We start from the raw sequence: 20822 nt of genomic DNA, 5'->3' as shown, positions 1-20822 counted from the left end.
TCAAAAAAAAAAAAAAAAAGCTAAAACTATAAAACTCTTAAAATAAATAAATAAATAAAGCAATTGAGGCTCAAGGTACAGTGTCCATAGTCACCTGGTAAAAACAAAGGAAAAGGCAGGACATTCAGGCTGGCCGACCCATAAGCCTACCCCGTGCCCAGGGCTCTTCTACCTGCCCCGGGGGGACAGCGGGGACTAAGACAGACCCTCCACGCCTTCAGGAGGCTTCCATGCATGTGGATAATGGGAACCCAATAATCTGCAAATTCATCTCAGTGCTTGCTTCTGTGAAAAGCGTAAAGTTACTTCTGTCTGGAGAGAAAAGCTTATTGTATACACCAAAGAATTTAAATATGCATTATGTAATTAATGCTGTTCGGTCACACACACACATAAAAGAACTTAGACTTTTTTAAGAACAGCTTAAGTACTTATCGATTGAGAACTTTCGTAACTCTCAAAATGGAGGCCTCCCCATATCTCTACAGGTATTTTAAATGAATTGAATTAATCATAGGCTTAAAAGTCTCTTGCGATCTTCGTTAACTTCCCTGGGTTTAATTAAAACATCTGTGCACTTTTAATTTATCGATTCATCCAACTCATATGTCATGTTTTTAACACACCCCAGCATGCTCTGCATCATTTTTAACCCGATTTCCACTTAACTAAAGCAATTAAATTCACCCCGGATTAATTAAAGCATCCATACTTTCGTGCTTAAGTCAGCATGCGCTTCTTTCCCCACACGGCTCCTGAATGTCAGAGATTTGACACACCTGATGAGTTTTTTGTCCTTCTGGAAATTCTTCCCTGAATCTCTTTCTTGCTTATTAATGTGCCATTTGACAGGATGGGAATGAGGAAGTCGGTGCAGGTGAACTCGGGCCCTCGGAGCCGGGGACTCTGACCCCGGCTGTCAGAAGGCGTCCTCTGGTTTCCTCTCTTTCCAGGGCATCCCTGCTGGATCTTGTCCCCACTGAGAACAACTAAGTGTCTGAGTATTCTGGGCAGGGAGGTGGGGGGCTGCTCAGGTCAGAGGTGACCAGGGCAGTCAGAATGGATGGTTATCTCTGCATTTGTACGTCCATAATCGCTCCTTCGTGCTGCTGTCCAGCTCCCTCACTCTCCCTCCCTGCGCACACCCAGCCCTTACTGCTTTGCCCATTCAATGGAGAGGGAAAACTGAGGGGTCAAGGTCAACAGCCTTCTCAGCTGGGCTCAGTGAGCCAGGCAGCTGCCCATAGAGTGACAAATTATTTCCCCAAAAGCCAGTTTGGATTTGGGTTTCTACTGACTGACTGGATTTGACTGAGACTGTCCCCTTAGTCACAGAAACACTGGGTACCAGTAGCCTTTGAATTTTTTTTCCAATCTGATAAGCCTGGAAATAGTTCTCATTATTATTCTTCTCTCTACGTATTTAATTATTAATGCAGCTGAGTATCTTGTCATACTTTTACCGGAAATTTATATAATTTCTGATATGTCCTTTTAATTCGTCTCTTTTTATTGATTTGCACGGGCTCTTTGTGTATTTCAGTTATCAAACTTTATTAACATTTTAACATTTGTGAAAAAGATTCCTTCCCGGTGTTGCTTGCCCCTGAATTTCATTTAGGATGTCCTTTGTCACCTAGACGATTTGAATCTTCCATAATCAAATCCAACCTTTCTTCCTTTCCTTCATGGATTCTAGAATTTATGTCTTAGGCCTCCCTCCCAAATAAAATGTCCTCAATATTTTTTCTCATACTTTTGTAGTTTTCATTTTTATATTTAGATCTTAAATCGGCATGGAATTTATTTCTGATTATCGTGTGCAGTGGGGGGAGGTATCAAACTTGTCTACCAAATGGATTGCCAGTTGTGGGGATCTAGCCAGGAATGAAAGTCAGCTCTCCTGACACTGCTTTTGCTTAGCCCAAAGATAATACACAACCTCAAAAAGAATGGGGTACCGGTTTTAATTTGAGGGACACCGACCTTTCCCTAGCTTCCATGACCTAAATGTTACATACTTCTATTGCTTCAGAGGATCAAGGCATCCTCCTTTCTCTGTCACTTTTTCCCCGCCACCTAACCCAGCTACTAACACATATAGGTGATTCATCACTGTGTATTGACAAACTGGATATAAGACAACCAATTATCAGTACTATTTTGACAATTTACGTGCAGTACTCACATTCCAGTGTTCTCAAATATCTTTTCCAAAGGGACTTTAAATCGGATTTCAAATAATTTTTAAAAGATACATGATTTGAAATTCCCTCTACACATCTAGCATTTTCTCTCTGCTTTATAACCGAGTCTTTCCAATAACCTCTAGCTTTTTTCTAGTTATTCTCTCTGTTGGGAACTCCAAGTGGACAGGTCGTTTGTCCTGTTACTTTCCACCAAGTAAATAGCACTGATAATTCGTCTAATCCCTGGCAGAGAACTTTGGGGAGGGGAGCTCCAGCTTGATCATTAAAATGAGCTTCATACCACTTAGGTGAAACTAAATTGTGTCATTTTTTTGTCATCAGCCTGTTAACTTGTCAGTTGTTAGTGGCAGCAGTAATTTATTTTTCTTCTGCAGGAGTCGTAGAGCTTCCATTTACTAGATTTAGTAAAGCAGGAATACTCAATTTGTACAAACATTTTAATTAATTTTAAATAGAAGCTTGAATGCACAATGTTCTGCTCCTGTAAGCCTTAAGAAGAAGAGGAACACACAGGGACATGAAATACTCCACATGTGATTCCTGACCAATCAGAACCAACTTCGACCCACGCCAGGGACGAGTGGGGGAAGGAACAGATAAACTCTTTCCATTAGTATCATCTGACACATCTGTGGTGGAGGGGTGTGTGTGTGTGTGTGTGTGTGTGTGTGTGTGTGTGTTTGAGACCCATGGCATTTTTATTTTATTAACCCTTGAAGTCAGATTGGAGATTCGGTTTGAAATCTCACAAGGGAGCATCTGGTAATTGCCTATGGATAAGCTACTGCTGTGAGTTATACCTGTTATCTTACTTAATCCTGCCATCAATGCCGAGAGACAATTTTTTGAAGAGGTAATTGAGTCTCTGAGAGGTTCAGTAATCTTGCCAAAATCCCACAGCTGGTAAGGTACCATCTGGGCCTTGAACCTATATCTCTCTGACATAAAAACTCTGCTTTTTCCACTTATATTCTGTTCCACTTCTTGGCATGGGAGTGTGCAGTCAGGTTGAGTTTTCTATAACTGATCATTAAACAATGATATAGATTGCATGGTGGTAAAAATATAAGAAGAGTTATTAATATGGGAGGTTCCCTACTTCACATCTAGCCTCTTGAATAAGAACCAGGCTGAGCCTTAGATAATTGCAACTCTCTGGGTTGAGTTACGTCTCAGAATGAATCAGTTACCCCAGAAGGAAGGTGCTCTCCATGCAGGGTGTCACAACCACCGCTAGAGGGCGCACATTTGGCATTTGTTTGCACTCTCTTTGCCCAGATGGCAAAAAGATTCCCAGGGTTTCACTCTTCCAACTGGCCCACCTTCTACTCTTTGGGGTGACAGAAGCTCTGAGCTCCTTGCCAACCAGCAAAATCACAGTGTTTTGCATTTTTGACCACAGTCTCAATGAACATGCAAACACACTGGAGGAAGGCTGCACTTAGAATGTGGAGAACTCTCTGACCTGACTGTTTTTCTTTTTTTTTTTTCCCTGAGCAATTTAAGTAGGACACATTTTAAATTTGATTTCCCAGGCAACTGGTTCTAAATAAAACCCATTCTTACCTTCTAGACAATCTCATTTTTTTTCCACTTGGAGTTTATACAGAAGAGAAATAGTGTCACAATAAAGAAAGAAGAATATCCTAAGTATATTTTATTAATTAATAAAGACAACAGTTACCTGCTCCTTACTTTCTAACCTGTTCTGCCTTTGGGGAGGGAAGAGGACACAACAAGAAACCAGCACTGGTGATTTGATATGATTTTCCCTGCCATCCATGACAGTTCATCCAGTTATAACCCTCAAGTCAGAAACAGCTCTTGGAAGCTCATCTAACCACATGTGATGTGGCCACACTTCTCACTTTTGGCTTCTTTCCGTGCACAGGGGTGGAAAAAGGGGTAAGAGATGGTGTGGTCTTCCCACCAGGAGATACCTTCACTGTTACTTTGATCAGAAATGACAGCTGGGCTTTCTCTCGAATGCCACCTCTGCGGCTAGCCAGTCTCAGCCTGAGCACTGCACTGAAAGTTTTGAGGCTCTGCCTGGGCTCAGGGGACAAGATGCCGTGATCAGTTAATGATATCCACAGAGGTGTGGGAAGGAAGAACTGGACTGTAGTTCGTGTGCACACGTTTTCCATCCCTGAACTCGAGTGTAGCATGATTCTCCTAAGAAACTGACATAGAGCGAACTTTGTGTTAAGCACCTCTCAAAACTAAGAAAGTCCACAGTTTCTCCTGCTAGATCACATTTGCCCATTCCCTAATCTGAATCTTGAGCACCTGCGTTCAGAGCGCTTTCCTCTCCCTTCTCTGACACAATCAGTATGTGTAGCAATTCTGTACAGATCCTTCTGTTGAAGCCTCCTGGAAACATAGAGGAAGCATAGAGAGTTCACCTAAAATTCTTACGTCGCTTTCATGTTCTTATTTTTGAATTCATTCTTCTCCCCTGGTAGATTCATTCAGATAAGTGCTCATTCAGATAAGTGCTCCCCATAGTTTTCACAACTGTCCTGTTATAAAACATTTTCAGGGAAAGTATCCCCTCGATCATATGTCAACTATTAAGATAGTTCTATTTCAGGACAGTTTGCAATTAAGGTAAAACCTGAGCTTCCCTAGGAAAAAGCATTGTGTTTGCAACAGCAGGTCCACGCCAGGAACTGTCCTTTCCATATCTGTCATAAGCGGCCATTCAGTGCTTGTCCCTAATCCCACCATGAGGGAATCTGAATATCACGAACGCAGGATTTATTTGCCTAATCGAGCCAACATTGACAGATACAGCACTGGAAGGCAATCAACGATAATAAACAGAGTTCCTGTCTTCAAATAGCTTACTTTGTCTTTGGGAAATTAGACACAGAGGAAAGCTAATTACTATAAAACTAAATAGAATCATGACAACAAGAAAAGATGAATAAGGCAAGGGTGGGGCAGCTGGCAATCACTGCACAGCAGGGGGAGACTGACCCGGCTGTGCGTGTGTGTACACACATGTGGAGTTTTGGGAACCCACGCGTTCCATATCATGGGAACCCTGGGAGTCACCGAAACATACATGTTGGTCATTTCTGAAGGTCTCTGAATGCCATTTTTATAGCGGGAACAGTACTCCCATGATAGGCCCAGGTTAGAAGGCAGCTTTACGAAGTTAGGTCCTTACAAACTGATGCAGGAGTGATAATCCCAAACCCACAGGAGGCCACTGAAGTTCATTCTCGATGAACTCTAAAAGGGGAAACTGGTACCATTGAGGCCAAACTGAGGAGCTCTGTGGGTCATCTCCAGACAATCCCCATTTATTTTCTTACCTTCTTCCCACTAACAGATACAAGAGGGTCCCAGCTGAGGTGTGCACTGCAAGAGACTTCGTATCTTCAGCTTGCCTGACCCCTGCTTTTTTAATAGGCCAGGAACATTTGCTCTCTATACCTTATGATGCACCACATGCTGCATCTTGAAGCGGGCACGTTTACAGTGGTCCCCCCTTCTCTGTAGGAGATAACATTGCAAGACCCCCAGTGGGTGCCTAAAACCTCCGTGAATACTGGCCCCTATATATGCTATGTGTTTTGTTTACATACATCTCTGTGATCAAGTTTAATTTATAAGTTAGGCACAGGAAGAGATTAACTACAATAACTAATAACAAAATAGAACAATTATAACAACATGCTGTGATAAAAGTTGTATGAATATGGTCACCCTCACTCTCAACCTTGCTGTCCTCACCTACGTTCAGAGCAATTGGCCATGGGTAACCTAAACCACAGCAGGCAAAACTGCGGGACTGGTGGATGGCTCACGCCTGTGATCCCAGCTCTCTGGGAGACTGAGGCAGGTGGATTGCTTGGGCTCAGGCATTTGAGACCAGCCTGAGCAAGAGAGAGACCCATCTCTACTAAAATAGAAAACTAGCAGGGCATTGTGGCGGGCGACTGTAGTCCCAGCTACTCGGGAGGCTGAGGCAAGAGGATCTCTTGAGCCCAAGAGTTTGAGGTTTCTGTGAGCTGTGACAAGACCACAGCCCTCTACCCAGGGCATGGAGTGAGACCTGTCTCACAACTAAGAAAAAGAAAGAAAGAAGCAAAACTGCAGCTAAAGGAGGGCTCCTAGGTTTCTTCCTGGTATAGATAAGAAAAAAAGAGAGATTCAGTGGCCGAACTGCGTCCCATTCACCTTCCTTTTTAATAGACAGAAACTTATCAGAAATAGGAGTGGACTAGTTTGAGGATAAAATCATCAGCAAAATGGAACCTCATCCCCAACACCACCACCACTGCCAAAACCAACAACAAAGAAGTCCAAGTCACTTAGTTCAGCGCCCCCCCCCCTTAGAGTTAGGCCACTGTGGTCTCCACCTGGGCTGCCCGGCTTGATAGCTGTGTGGCTGCAGCAAGTCATTTCCCCAGTCTGAGCCTCATCCATAGACTGGGCTGATGCTCACAGCTTCCACCTCGGAATGTGATTGTGAAGGTTAAGTCATAAATTGCATGCAAAGCCTTCTATACTGTGCCAGCACTTAACTGGTAAGAAGTGCTTTATTAGTCGCATTTTTGTTCTTGTTTATCTGGGGACGGCACTGCCCGTCCATGGCCAAAGTCCCCAGCCTAGTAAGCCAAGCCAGGAGGCCAGCTAGCTCTCCCTGCTCAGACTCCCACCCGCCCCCGTCGGCCCCTCGTGACCTGGTGCTGTGTCTCTGGTCTGTGCAGCTGCCTGCCCCGTCCTTTGCAGCGGGAATGGACAGTACTCTAAAGGGACGTGCCAGTGCTACAGCGGCTGGAAAGGTGCCGAGTGCGACGTGCCCATGAATCAGTGCATCGACCCTTCCTGCGGCGGCCACGGCTCCTGCATCGAGGGGAACTGTGTGTGTTCCGCAGGCTACAAAGGCGAGCACTGTGAGGAAGGTAAGCGCAGGCCCCGGCTGGGCAGCGGTGGGGCAGGTGCGAGCAGGGCCTGACCTTTGCTAACCAGCCCCGCCCCACCCTCTGTGTTTTGCGACGGAAGTTTCAACATTTTCTGCAAAGGAAACCTCAACAGTTTGTACAGAAAACTTCAAACCCTTTGGCTTTAATGAACTTCAGTTGGAGAATGAGAAAGGCCTATGAGGATAGTTCTGGAGAGAATGTGTTGTTTTCTCTCCTTTATAGAAATTGGGTCCCTTTCTCTTTCTTCGTTTTTCCTCTTTAAATGTCTCTATCTGCCCTGGTTGGTCTTTCTCTTTTCCCTTCCCTTCGAGTCCTCCTCTCACCCCTTCCTTCTTCTCCTCTTTTCTTCTTACCCTCCCTGTCTTCCTCCCCTTCTGCTCTTGCTTTATTTAAAATCCTCCAAATTGGGGATTACTCAATCCAGCCAGAGAACAAAAACAAGGATCCCCAAGCCCCCGCCTTCCTCAAACCTGTCCTTTGGTTATAGTTGGTAACAGAGACCCATCAATGTCTCTCTGTAGATATCTCCACAAAATGAGGATGAAGGGGCAGCGGCCCGAGTTGAAGGACTGTCTATGCCGTTAGAAATGCCAGACACGGCAAACTAGCCTGGTTCCCTACAATCCCGCAGGATTAGAGGGGAGCAGGTGGGATGTGATGAACCCTGGAGAGTTCGCGATAGCAGGTATTTAAGGGCCTCTAGCCCACACAGGCAAAAATCAGGGACGTCAAGGCTCAATCCAATGTGACAGAAGACAGTCAGAGATCAGGCCCAGGGTCAGGAGAGGGGAGCTAGGGGAGGCAATGCAGGAAAAGGCACTTCTCTGGAGGGGTTTCCAAAGCAGCTCTAACTAGTCCCAGACCCTCCGGGGAGTTCAGAGGAATCATTTGGTAATAACACATGGTTGCTAACTTCACGCCCCTCTAAGGCAAGAGAATTCAGCCAAGTTTTTGTCAGCCTTCTCCCTCTGTATTTGCCCTTTCAGAGTATCGTCTCTGGTTGCCCTGTGACTGCTTCTCAGTGTCTAAAGCATCAGGCATGATGGGTAGGAAGGTAAGGCCCTCCCAGCCCTGTGCCTGCTGCCCAACCTTTGATTTGGTGCCATCATGAGTTTCCCAGCAGAGCGCCTCTTTTCAAGGTCTGTGTCCCCATGCAGCTCAGAGTGCCCTATTCTCTCCTACATTCCCAGTGGAAATAAAAGTGTTGATTTGCCCAACAAACTAAGGGAAAAAGTAAAGCCTCTGCCTGCTGTGTGTGAGATGACCACACAGGGCGTCCCTGCAGAAAAGGTCCCAGGGGACAACACAGGTGATCTGTGTCCTCTCTCAGATCCTCATGGCCAGGCTGGTGATGAGGGACCAGCCCGGTGCTCAGATCTATTACCCATCCCATTGACTTAAACATCTCCAGAGCTCCTTGCCCAACGAGCCATCACTATGGCTCTCGCCACTGAGGACTGACAGGACCTTATTCTTAGATAGACCCACACGCGCTTCCTTGTGAAATCTCCCATTTTGTAGTTTTTAGAACTACGTCTACAAAGAGTCAGTTTTCATGACATTACTCTTCTAAGATTTTTCAGTCTATCAGCAGCAATGCCCTTAATGGGGCCCAGAAGTCTGACCCCCAGATCTTCACTTACTCAATTCTCTCTCTGTTTTTTGCCTCTATTATGAAAGGTAGCCTCCCTCTGTCTGCATCATAAAACCAAATTGGGAGTTTGGATGGAGGAAATACTGATTTAATAACCCTGCTTGAAAGGTTAAAGTTCTTAAAGATAAATGGATTGCAGGAAGCAGAGCTGCATTCGCTGAAAACATGAGGCCGACCCGTAATAGGACAAGAAAGGTTAAAACAACCTAATGCATACATCACTCAGAGAGAGAGGAGAGTGCCCAGGCGGCGACATTGCCAGTCTCTGAATTGAAGATTGTACTCGGCTGTATGAGTAGAATTTCCAGTGAGGTCTGAACTTTTTCAGGGTCCCACCCAGTGTTACTTAAATGTTCAGAGTGAATTAAACATCCACCAAAATAAGTCAGCCGCACAGACCATTATGAAGGAATGAGATCCCCCCTGCTGATTTCTGCTACCCCGAAGGAATGAACCGAGGTGATTCATGTTCTGTTTTCAAAATAGGAAATGGAATCAGAAAGTCCAGATCAGCACTTTTTCTTCCATTGAGCTTTTTCATTCCTGACATTCATCAGAATCACAACATTCAAACAATTTACCTGAAACAGCCATGGCAGTGAAATCAATAGTCACCTTCCTTCTTTTTTTGCTGCATACACGTTGTTGTGCTATTAGCAAATTTGCTCAAGAAAACGAAAGGATGTATCCAGGAGGTCTCATTCAATGGTGAGGGAGGGTAACGGGAGCCACGAGGACACACCAGCTTAAGTCAGCTATATTTTCACATCAGTCTCGTGGTTATTTCTCAGTGACATTTAACTTCATAAATGTAATTCATGGTCCTTCAAGGGGTGATGGTACATGTTGTGTGTAAAACTCCTTGACCTCCTTTCTTATCCTTAGGGATAGGAATTGCACTCACAACCCTTTTTTGTTAAACCTACAGAGGGCCCGAGACTAAATGAGTTCTAATGATTTCAGCTGCCAGGGGGCTGGTGTTTCGGGGCACATGGTACTTAGCTGGTAAAGGCCACTGTCCCCCTTTTAAGTGTAACACTGTTTCTATTTATAAGGCTTCGTAAAATGCCAGAGTCCCTCCTGCCTGCTCATGATGCTAAGGACGTGGCCACGTGGCCACAAGACCATCTTATGAAACTGGAACCAAATTTAAAATTCATAGTGAAACTGCCCCTCTTCAAGTTTGAATTTAGACATGCCATCAGCTGCTGTAATTATATAGCATGAAGGGCATATTTACTGGTATCACTGGCCAGAGAAAGGGTTAGCTTATATTTTTAGATACAATAAATGGTTCTTTTGATGGCATTCTAGTACTGGGCTAATAAATCTCAGCGGACTTTTCTCCTTCCTTCCTACTGTAATTCAGGAGAGAGAAGAGAGAGCTCGTTTATGTGGAAGAAAAATGCCATTTTCATTTTTTTAGTATATTACTCTTCCTTATTTCATCCTTCTAAGAAAAAGATTATGATATATTAATATTTTTTGAAAGCGCCTAGCTGTTGGCACCTCACCAAACATTTTAAATAGCTAATTATAGGTTGGGAGCACTTTTGGAAGCAATAACACTCAAGATACGTTTGTGTCTATTTTGATTTCGCTATATTAAAAATGGGGACAGAGTTAAAAGCTGGAATTTCAGGATTTCCTCTATTAGAAGAATGTGATCATGGCCGGTCCTGAATGTATTAGTTCATAAATTGCAGGTCCAGAAATAGGATTTTTTTTTTCCAGAAGCAAGAAATGTTAGCACCTTTTCTTTTTCCTATCAGCCCTCCACATCAGAAGTGTGTCTTACTAACAACGACAAACGCTTCCAGCAAAGCCTGCCCTTCGCTCTCACAGCAATCACGTATTCAGCACTTGAAATATCCCCTTGCCGGTGCTGGGCGTGAGCCAGCCCCTTTGCAAACGTCTTCCATGTATTTGAACCCTCCAGCTTGAATTTATATCCAGATGTGCTCCACCATCCTGGCTGGAGCAAATCTGAAGATATCAGAAGGGTTTATTATCATCAGGAATTATATTTCCCAAGACAATGAATTCAACTCCGACGTGATTGTAACCAGATCATGTAACATCATCATAAACGTCTCCAACTAATAATAAGGCACTAAAATTCACCTTTCTGGGAGTGTACTCTTGATTACATGAAAAAAATCATTTTTCTCATAGCTTAAACAGTTTGGAACTGATTTCCATAAATAATACCCTCCTAAGAATATCCAGATGAGATCCTGAGAAACATCTCATAACACTGAAAATTATTATTTTTAACTCAAGGGAGGACTGCTCTTCAGAAGCTTCGTGGAATATTGTGATTTCTAATAAGTACATATTCCTCAAGTCTGATGCCCCATAGGAATAGCGAGTTGTGACATGGATAATCTAAAAAAATGTCGTACTTAGAGCCAATGTACTATCAGTATTAAGACACACTATTATTTTGTGCTCCATAATAAAGAAAACAAAACACCGACATGGAGACTGTAATAGGCGACCCCAGAAAGAGGTGAGACTCCTAGAGGGTTACCTTCTTGGTGATAGCGATGAATTGTTTAGAGGCCAGAAGCCTTGCATATTTCAATCTCAGCATTAGACAAGGAGTGAAAACCAACATTTTCTCTCAGAACATGATCATGATTCGTTCACCGTTTCAGGGTCCCAAAATATGAATTCTTTTTTCCAGAAACAAGAAATGTTAGGACCTCCTCTTTCTCCTATCAGTCCTTCCCACTGGAAGTGTGTCCCACTAACGGCAAATGCTTCCAGCAAAGTCTATCCCTCACTCTCACAGCAATTGTGTATTCAGCATCTACTATGTAAAATGGCACGTGTGTGCACAAGGGATTGAATTACAGGGTACAAGGGATTGAATTACAGGGTCAGTGTGTCCCGAAACTCCTCAAGAAAAGAATTTCAAGTGGTCTCAAACTAGCCGTGTCTCCAGGTGATGGGAGAAGCAGTACTTTCATCAAGACCAGCGGTTCTCAACCTTCCTAATGCCGTGACCCTTTAATACAGTTCCTGTGCGTCCTGACCCACAGGTTGAGAACCGCTAGGCCCACGGGCCTGATTTCAAAGCTGTTAAAATGAGGGAAATGTATGTTTTAATCAATGAAGGTGGCAAGATGTCACATCACTCTGGTCCACAGAGCAATATCTGAGCCCTCTGCCAGAGCCTCGTTCCTCACTCAAACCCCACCCTGCACAGAGCCTTATCCCGTGAATTCCACCACGTCATTTCCTGAGAACACCCTGTTTATCTAGCCCTTAGTTGAGTGGAGGTGCAAGGTTTGAGATCCTATTCTCAGACAAAAAGTCTTGTCTTCAAGACTGGCCTTTGCAACTGACTTGTCTCCTCTCCTTGAGTTGATTCCTGAATAATAACCTTCAGGTCACTCACTGGGTAGATGACCACTCTGATTATTAGGATGGCTAAACTATTAACAAGCCAGAGCCGCAATGCCTGCACCCTACCCATTAACTCATCTGATCGCCTGTCCGGTGGAAAGTCAGTGCCGTGTCCACAGGTCCCCACCCGGTGTCCTCATACTTACCTGCAGGGTACCCTTTGACCATTTCCACACCCAGCGTCACCTCTTCTCTCCTGTACATTTACTAACTCCATCAGTAGGTGCATGCTCAGAGAATAAAAACTAATTTTAGACTTAGCCTAAGAGAAACTTAATTAGGAAAATGACTCATTTAAAAGTTTCCTTGATTTTCTTTTTAATCTTCTGTTATCTTTGGAAGTCAAGTGTTAGTGAAGTTAGACTGAGCCGCTCTACTTTTCTCTCCTCTCGTGCGGGGTAACTGGGTTCCCGGCACATGGAGAGACCTGACAGGTACTCACATTCCACTCCCAGAAAGGATTCCGTCAAGGTGCTCGTGTTTATAAGAACAAGATTCTAAAGGAGGAATGACAACACCTCTGTGTCTGATTTCCCCTAAATTCGGCTTGAGAAATCGCCCTTTTGTTTCTCTTGTATCTTCTTCACGTTTGAGATTTGGTGTCTTGACCAATAAAACCCTTTGATGCCAAGGATGGGTGTGTGCTTTAAGAGAACTCCTGAGTGTCACTGGGGCTGCTCCCTTTGCTTGCGAGACTACAGGAGCTGGTGACCCACTAGCGCCGCTCAGTGGTAAGCTTGTGTCTCGTGGCCTGTCCCCCCAGGTGATCGATTCTTTGCTTTGTTTTTTCCAGTTGATTGCTTGGATCCGACCTGCTCCAGCCACGGGGTCTGTGTGAATGGAGAATGCCTTTGCAGCCCTGGCTGGGGTGGTCTAAACTGTGAGCTGGCGAGGGTCCAGTGCCCGGACCAGTGCAGTGGGCATGGCACTTACCTCCCCGACACAGGCCTCTGCAGCTGCGATCCCAACTGGATGGGTCCCGACTGCTCTGTTGGTAAGCCAGGAGGTTTCCTCCTTCCTGTCCCAGCACTATGCGTCCTGTGTTCTACCCATTCTCAGGGGGATGGGAACCTGCACTTCACACTTAGCCTGGGACCCGAGGACTTCAGCCAGTCACATCACGCCTTTCTCACTCTCTTCTCCTCAGTAGTAGAGTCTGTGACCTTTGAGGGAAAAAAAGAAACACTACGTTGGTTTCAGACTTTGTTGGTTCCATCACGGCACATGGGTGAGGGGCCCAGGAGGGGTGCTTCCATTTACATTATAGGTATACTCCCCAAAGGTACCAGAAAACAAAACAGAACAATCCAGTCCCAGACAAAATGAATGGAACATCCTGGGGTGCTGTGTGACCATGTTCTAAAGCTCTGCGAGACTCCAGTGATGGGAAAGTCATGAAGTTGTCCTGTATATTTTATTTTCCTAAAATTAAGAGTATGTGTCTTACCTCCCGAGTGACCTTAAAAATGGAACAGTTCAACAGTTCAAGCCAGCCCCAACCTTTCCAAGAAAGGTTCTGTTCACGCTGACAAGTGCCTCTCCAAGCAAGCCCTCATCATTCCGCCCCCTTCCTCTGGGTAGTGAGACAGCTGTCAGATTGCCATGGCAATTGGGAAAGGGAATGTATGTGAAGCTTTGCCTACAATGGGGAAGAAATGAATATTTCATTCCAAAAAGAAAAAAAAAAGTCAGTTAAAACGGGCTATTTTGGGATGTCTTCTCAGCCCACTCGACTCTGGCTTCGACTCTGATGCCGGTGGTCCTGGCAAAGCTTCGCAGAGGGTGGGAAGAAGCAGCGGTCCTAGAGCCAAAGCCCAACTGTGCTAGGGATGTGCTGTGTGACCTTGAGTGAGTCACTGACCCCCATCTGGCTTCCCTTCTCCTGGCATGGCGACCCGTGCCTCCCTCGGTAGGCTGATGCGAGGATGAATGTCTGGCTCGTGCTTGTCCTCGAGTGAGAGGTCTGGAACGCCAGAGAGTGCTTATCTGTCTGTCTGTCTCCTCCCCAAGCACAAAAGACTTTGAGCTCCTTTGAGAAAGAGGCTGTGTAAACGCAGCACAACACCAGCGGCAGTTCTTACCGCCAGGGTGCCGATCTGGGTCAGGGTGGGTCTGCAGTCATCACTCATCGCAGGAAGGGAGCAGTGGGGTCCCCGCCTGGCCTCTCAGGATTGGTCGGTTCGGGCTGTCCCATGAGGGAGGAACCTGAGCTGGCTGGGGAGTCAGGTGCGCCGGAGAAGATAGGTCTTCTCAGGTGGGTACCTCCCTGTTAGCCTCGCCAAACCGGAGCCGCTGCCAGGCCTCCCTCGCCACAGTCTCAATCTCTAGAAGAGTGGTTCTCATGCTCCAGTGTGTCTCAGAACTGCCTGGAGGAGGACCCGTTGTAAGGAAATTTCAATTTCAGAGCCCTACTCTCAAGAGTTTTTAATTCACCCTGTCCAACCAAGGCGTAAGACTCTGCATTTCTAACAAGATCCCAGGCGATCTGCTGGGATGCCAGGCCACACTTGATGCTGCTGGGGCTGGGCCACACTTTGAGAACCACTGCTCTAGAAAAAAAAAAAAAAAGAACCATAAATTAACACTCAGCTAGTGAGAGACAAGCCTCCAGGTGACAGAGATTCTAGGCCTCGGGGGCCTGCCCCAGGGGCCCGAGCCACATCTGTGTGGTCTGGCCTCCATGGAAGGTTTCACCAGCTGTGGTGTTGAGCTGTAATCATTGTTTTTCTTCCAGAAGTGTGCTCAGTAGACTGTGGCACTCACGGCGTCTGCATCGGGGGAGCCTGCCGCTGTGAAGAGGGCTGGACAGGCGCAGCGTGTGACCAGCGCGTGTGCCACCCCCGCTGCATTGAGCACGGGACCTGTAAAGATGGCAAATGTGAATGCCGAGAGGGCTGGAATGGTGAACACTGCACCATTGGTAGGCAAACGGCAGGCACCGAAACAGGCACATATTGCTTTATTTTCATAAATCGTAGATCTATAGTGACGGTCGCGCATTGCAACTGGCTGTTCCTTCAGGGACACAGTGCTCTCCAACATTCCTGCTGCCTCTCCAAATCTCCCGGGGATAGAGAAAGGGGAGAATGAGATCCTTTATTGGAAAGAGCTTTCCCTTCTTTCCAGGATTCCAGATTGGGAGGAAAGGAACGGTAACGGATAAGAAAACCCATCCAAACAACCGATCTGGGGGTGGGAGATATGCACACGCATGGGAAATTGTCAGGGCCTGGAGGTTGCAAGCACCCCCACATCGCTGTAGTCCGAAGCTCTGCTCTTTTCAAAGCCTCTCCCAACTGGCTTGATCACTGGAGCCTGCTCCCTGGCAGCAATGTGAACTAGGCTGGATGCCTGTAGCTCAATTGTTAGAGTGCCGGCCCTGTACACCGGGGCTGGCAGGTTTGAACCTGGGCCTGCTAAAAACAAAACAAAAATAATAATGTGAACTCACTGTAGACCCGGTTAGATGCAGAAAGGACTCCCAAGATTCCTGGGTAGCCAGGTGCCACTGGAAGAGGTTTGTGCATCATGTTGCCGGCCCTGGCTGTTTCGTTGGACTCCCGACCCTTTCTGTCCCTAGCACCATCATGAAATGTGTCCTTGCTGGTCCCATTTCATTCTCACGTAGCCACCTCTCTATATAAGCTTCTTAACCAAGAATATTTTTGGAAGCTGCTTTGTTTCCGTTTTTGTTTGGTTTTTATCATTATTGCGATTTGGTTGACTATTCCTGATTATTCCTTTGATGGAGGAGTTGGAAGCTGGTGCTGTGTGGCTGTCCACATCTCTCAGACAGTTGGGAGGACAGAGTAGTCCACATAAGCATCATTTCACCTCCAGTTTTGGCTTTTGTTGTTTAATTAGGTCAAGCTGGCTAATTTACTTTCCTGCATGGAAACTCTCAGGGAAGTCTCCAACCAAACTACTAATTGCCCCCTGGAAAGTACCTCGGTTTCCAATCATCTACTTTTGGATCCTTCCCTCTATCCCAGCCTCCCTCCCCCACCTCAAAAAAAAAAAAAAAAAACCCAGCCACAGATGGGCCACTTGGACTAAGAGACAGGGTTAGGAGCTTGCCCAGGACTGACTTATAAGATTGGACTCAGTTTCCCATGCTGTTCATTTGGGTGGTTAAGCAGAGACAAAATCTGAGTCTGCATGAGGTTTCTCCAGTCCCATCTAATTGGGCATCCGAGGGGCAGCGTACCAATCAGGACCACAACCATAGCACTGGGACCCTGCTGGGACAGTCTGTTGGCAGTGAATTGTTTTTGCAAACTCTCAATGACTCTCCAGGTCCTGCTCCCCTGCAGCCGCTTTTATCTTCAGTTTCCTGCAGAGTCTGAGGGATAATTCAGAGGATTTTTAAGGGAGGGCTGCTGCACAGCCTGATAGCAAGACAGTTCTTACAATAGCTTCCACTCATCAGGGGCGTTCCTCTCGATGTTCTTGCATGCCCGGTGTGATTTCAATAGAGACTTTCCCCCACCCTCATATCTCCATTGCCCCCAGTGCTCCCCCCTCAGAAGCCCTTGCCAATCAACAACCTTACTTTCAACTCATACAATACAACCTCGCCTCCCCTTTGCTTCCCCCTCCCCACATTTGGGAGGAAGAGGGCCAGGATGTGTTCCCACAGTGATGCCTGCTGGCTCTCTCCTGCCTACAACCTGTCTTTACTCTGGAAATAGCTCCCAAGAGGGCAGTCCAGACAGCTAGAGCAGGAGTCTGCAAACTACGGCCAGGGGGCCAGATCTGGCCTGCTGCCTGTTTTTCTATGGCTTACAAGCTAAGAATAGCTTTTAGGTTTTTTCAAAGGTAGGAGAAAAATCCAAAGAGAAATAGTTCCTGACACGTGACAATTGTATGAAATTCCAATTCCAAACTGTTATTAGAGGACAGCCACACCCATCTGGTGATGGGTGCTGACAGTTTCCACGCTATATCTTAGCACAGCACAATGAGGGCAGAACCTGTGTGGCCTGCACAGCCACGTGTTATGGGCCCTTTGCAGAAAACAATTGGCTGGACCCTGCATGAGAGAGTGACAGAAGTCTTAATGGAGACGGGGAGGCAGTTTAATACCCACTATTAAGTAAAGGACACCACTGGTGGCCTGAGGTTATCAAGGGCCAACTCCAGACATCACAGGAAGGAGAGCAGCAGATGAGTTAAAATGTCTCTGGGACCTTTGAATATGAGATGGGAAGGTGACAACTTTGGTCTCAGTGGAGAATGGTGAGAATGTGGCCAACAAGTGAACACAGAGGTTTCGGTCAAGCTAGCCCTTTGGGTGAGATGAATTGGAAAAGGTGTTTCTGCTGCTTGAGGTGTTCTGTTCAAATTTCAATCTCTGTGAGCTGACGGACAGACATAGAGAAAGTGCCAACTGGTCTGCCAGGCAAAGCTCCCTAAATGAAGACAGTCCAGGAAAGTCTCTGACTCTAAACTATGATCTCCTGTGACTTTAGAGTTCGTGCTATGTAAGCTAGAACGATCTTTAGCACCAAAGCCTTTTCTTGGGAGAAATCAGGGCTGTGTAGTCTTAGTAGTAGGATATGTGCCATCTCCTCATAGTAATGTTCACTGCGGTTTTCTCAAAAAAAACTCCAACATGCTTTGATTGGTGAGATTTGCTATTCAAAACCTAGAGAGATGTTTGTATGCGCATAATTGCTTCTTTTGCTTTTCAACCTCTGGCTCCCAAAGCTGTTTCCTGGAGTTTCCTGTCTTTTACTTTGAGCAGACACTCCTGTCATTCCATTTAAAGTAAATGCCACCATTTACAAGCCCAGAATGAGTCCTTCTCCTTGGGGAGACTGACAGAGGAAAGGGATACCCTTTGGTCCTTCCCGAACACAGCCTCAAAGGCTGTATTTTGAAAATGGAAATAAATAAAAATGAAATGACACCTAGACAGCAAACAGGGGGACATCTGGAGTGAGGCAGAATTGTGGGTGGTTAGAATTAAGGACGGGGGCTGTCTGCGGCCTATTTTCAAAAGGTCATAGTGAGGTAGTTTTCTTGGGGGGTCACTGCAAATAGTACGTGGAACAATTCACATCACTTATGGATTACATTTATGGTACGGAAAGAAACAAGGAGACGGAGAGGGAAGGATGAGGATAAAAGCACAGACAGCTAACGCTCGGTCAAGTGGGAGCACCAGGACCTACCCGGGTCAGGTCAAGTGCCACAAGTCACCTCTATCCCTGGAATATATTAGGATTATTTGGATAGGCTGCAGTTTACTCTCAGGATTCTGGATTTCAGGAATTTGCACCTAAATTATTTCTACTTGGAAATTTAGTACAGATTGGTAAAGATTTAAATACAAGGTATAATGTTTTGATGTTAGCTATTAGAGCTAACTCACTGGCAGACTAGAGTCTACCAGGTACTGATTTTTATGTTACCTCTCTCTAACAAGGTCTGGCTAAAATCTGCAGGATTGTGTGGATAAGAAATACATTTTGAATCTAAATCGGCCACAGTGCCTGTGTATCTTTGAAATGTATTATTAGCATTATTTGGATAGACCGCAAGTTTACTCTTATGAATAAATCAGAAAGCACATTATGTGTTTAGAAGAGTTTTATTCTTGAAACAATCTTAAAATGGGTTGTTCGTATCACATGCCACCTCTACCACCAACCCTTATTAACACTGAGAACTGATGGCAGAAGGTCCCTCAAAGGCTATAACACCAGTGCATGAAGGAACTACAGAATTTCCTTTAGGTCAAAATCACTATGAACTATGTTAAACTTAGATAAGTATCTCATATCGTGAAGAGATAAAGTAGAGGTCAGCGTGCTTTGTGAGCAGAATAGTTTGGGCAAAACACAAAGAGAAACCAACATTCTTACTGCCAGGAAACACAAGGAGAGCCGCTAAACGTTAATTGTGGACTGTTACAATTATCTCCTGACTATAGGCTGTCGGGACAGTCCCTGTGAATAATGCAAACTAAGCCACAGACTAAATCTCCCAACCCCGGGCACTTTCCCACCCTGGGTGAACTGTTTGATATCCAAGGAGGGAGTAACATCTGCAAGAGTTATTCCGACTTGTGTATTTTATCTCTGTGGTTCTGACCTCCAGTTGTGTTTCAGGATCACGAGGGCTTGATTCCTAGGACCCGCGTGGGGCTGAGTGACCCGCCCCGGTGCCACAAGTCAGAACAATTTTCTTTTCCCTGTATCGCACGGGGCCTTTCTGTTTTGCCTCTTTAATTGATTGGGGAAAGAAACAGGTTCTTGTGATGTTAATAAGGAAAATGAATCTTTACCCAAGGTAAAACCAGCCGTGCGATAATCTGATGTGCTGATTAAGTGATTGTCATCAGAAGTAGACAGGGTCACAGTCCAAGAGAGAGGGGGCACGCTGCAGAACAATAGGGAACAGGTTGGAGAGAAAGTGACAGTCAGAATGAACTAACTTCAAACTGAGGACAGCTGCATCTCATTCCAGTTTCATTCTAAGTTAGGGAAATTTTTTGTTCTTATAGCTATTGTCCTTGAAATTTGAGCTTTCATGACTCTACAATGAGATCAAGTTGAGATGAAATTAGCCACCGTGGAGCCATCTTTACCACCAGGTCCGTGGAGGCACTAATTCACGGATTGGCTAATCAACCTATTCCTCCTGGGGCTCCGATTGGAACTCTCCTTAGAGTCCCTTTTTTTTGCCCCCCTTAAGTGAAAACATGAAACAATGGCCTTCCTCTGTTAATAATTATGGACAAACTTTTAGCAGAGTGCAAAAGGTGTTTCACAGCTGATTTGTTCCCCCACAATTTGGCCAAAATGTGAGGCTTCTCATTGCAAATCAAGGAACATTCACATGCCCAGAAAGTCCCCTTGAGTCTGGGTCAGACGAGTCTGCCTGAGGTTTCCTATCCAAACCCAGAACAAGCACTGGGAAGCAGAAGTTATAAGAATACATTTTCGCATCAAAAATAAAAAAATGAAAGAAAATAACTGCTTTACAAGTAGTAAGATTCTTATCACTAAAAATGTTGGCTTTTGTATCCTAGATGGTGAAGAGGGGCTTTCAGCATCAGTTGGAAAATGGACAGGCTGTAGTTTGTAACATACGTTGTCTAACTCAATGACTCAATGGCTCAATGACTTGACCGTTCATTCTGGAGTGTAAATGGAGTTGCTCCTTACATGATTTAGTAATAGCTGTCTGTGTGATGAGCGCCTGTCTGAAAGGAAAAAAGGGGAAGAATCCTTAATGTTTCAGCTTTGTGGGGAGACAGTCATTTGGATCGTCCTTTGCGTTGGTTTGTGGCCCACAGTGGCCAGACTCAACTAGTCAATAGCTTTATAGAAGGTGTTCCTGACTTCCCAAGGGCAAGGAACTAAAAGCAGTTTGGAACTCTTGGAACGTAAACCCATGGATGAGAGTTAGCATAAGGAAGATTCCAGACTTAAAAGAAAACACAGAAGAGTAAGAATGCCTCGCCTGTATATAGTGAGCACTCTGCACTTAAGCCTTGCCAAAGAACCAAAATTCCTTCCAAGTGTGTGAGTCTCAAATCTTGCAACATGCACTAAAGACTTTATGTTAAAGGATCATGGAAAAAACAGAGGGCCT

General features: G+C 45.3%; 1 protein-coding gene across 2 annotated transcripts in view; it reads left to right on the top strand.

The window, feature by feature from the left end:
• Window positions 1-20822, top strand: part of TENM2 (teneurin transmembrane protein 2) — a 945756-nt gene that overhangs the window by 799301 nt on the left and 125633 nt on the right. Inside the window, exons 11-13 of one of the 2 annotated variants that reach the window (XM_023514814.1) lie at window positions 6935-7129; window positions 13012-13212; window positions 14953-15138. In XM_023514814.1, the coding sequence (XP_023370582.1) occupies window positions 6935-7129; window positions 13012-13212; window positions 14953-15138 (582 nt within the window). Of the gene's footprint in view, window positions 1-6934; window positions 7130-13011; window positions 13213-14952; window positions 15166-20822 lie in introns of both variants that reach the window. The other variant, XM_023514817.1, reaches the window with a different exon arrangement.

Source organism: Otolemur garnettii, unplaced genomic scaffold, assembly GCF_000181295.1.
Source record: "Otolemur garnettii isolate 467f Iridium unplaced genomic scaffold, OtoGar3 scaffold00003, whole genome shotgun sequence".
NCBI classification, from domain to species: Eukaryota; Metazoa; Chordata; class Mammalia; order Primates; family Galagidae; genus Otolemur; species Otolemur garnettii.
This window is presented reverse-complemented; position numbering and strand designations above follow the sequence as displayed.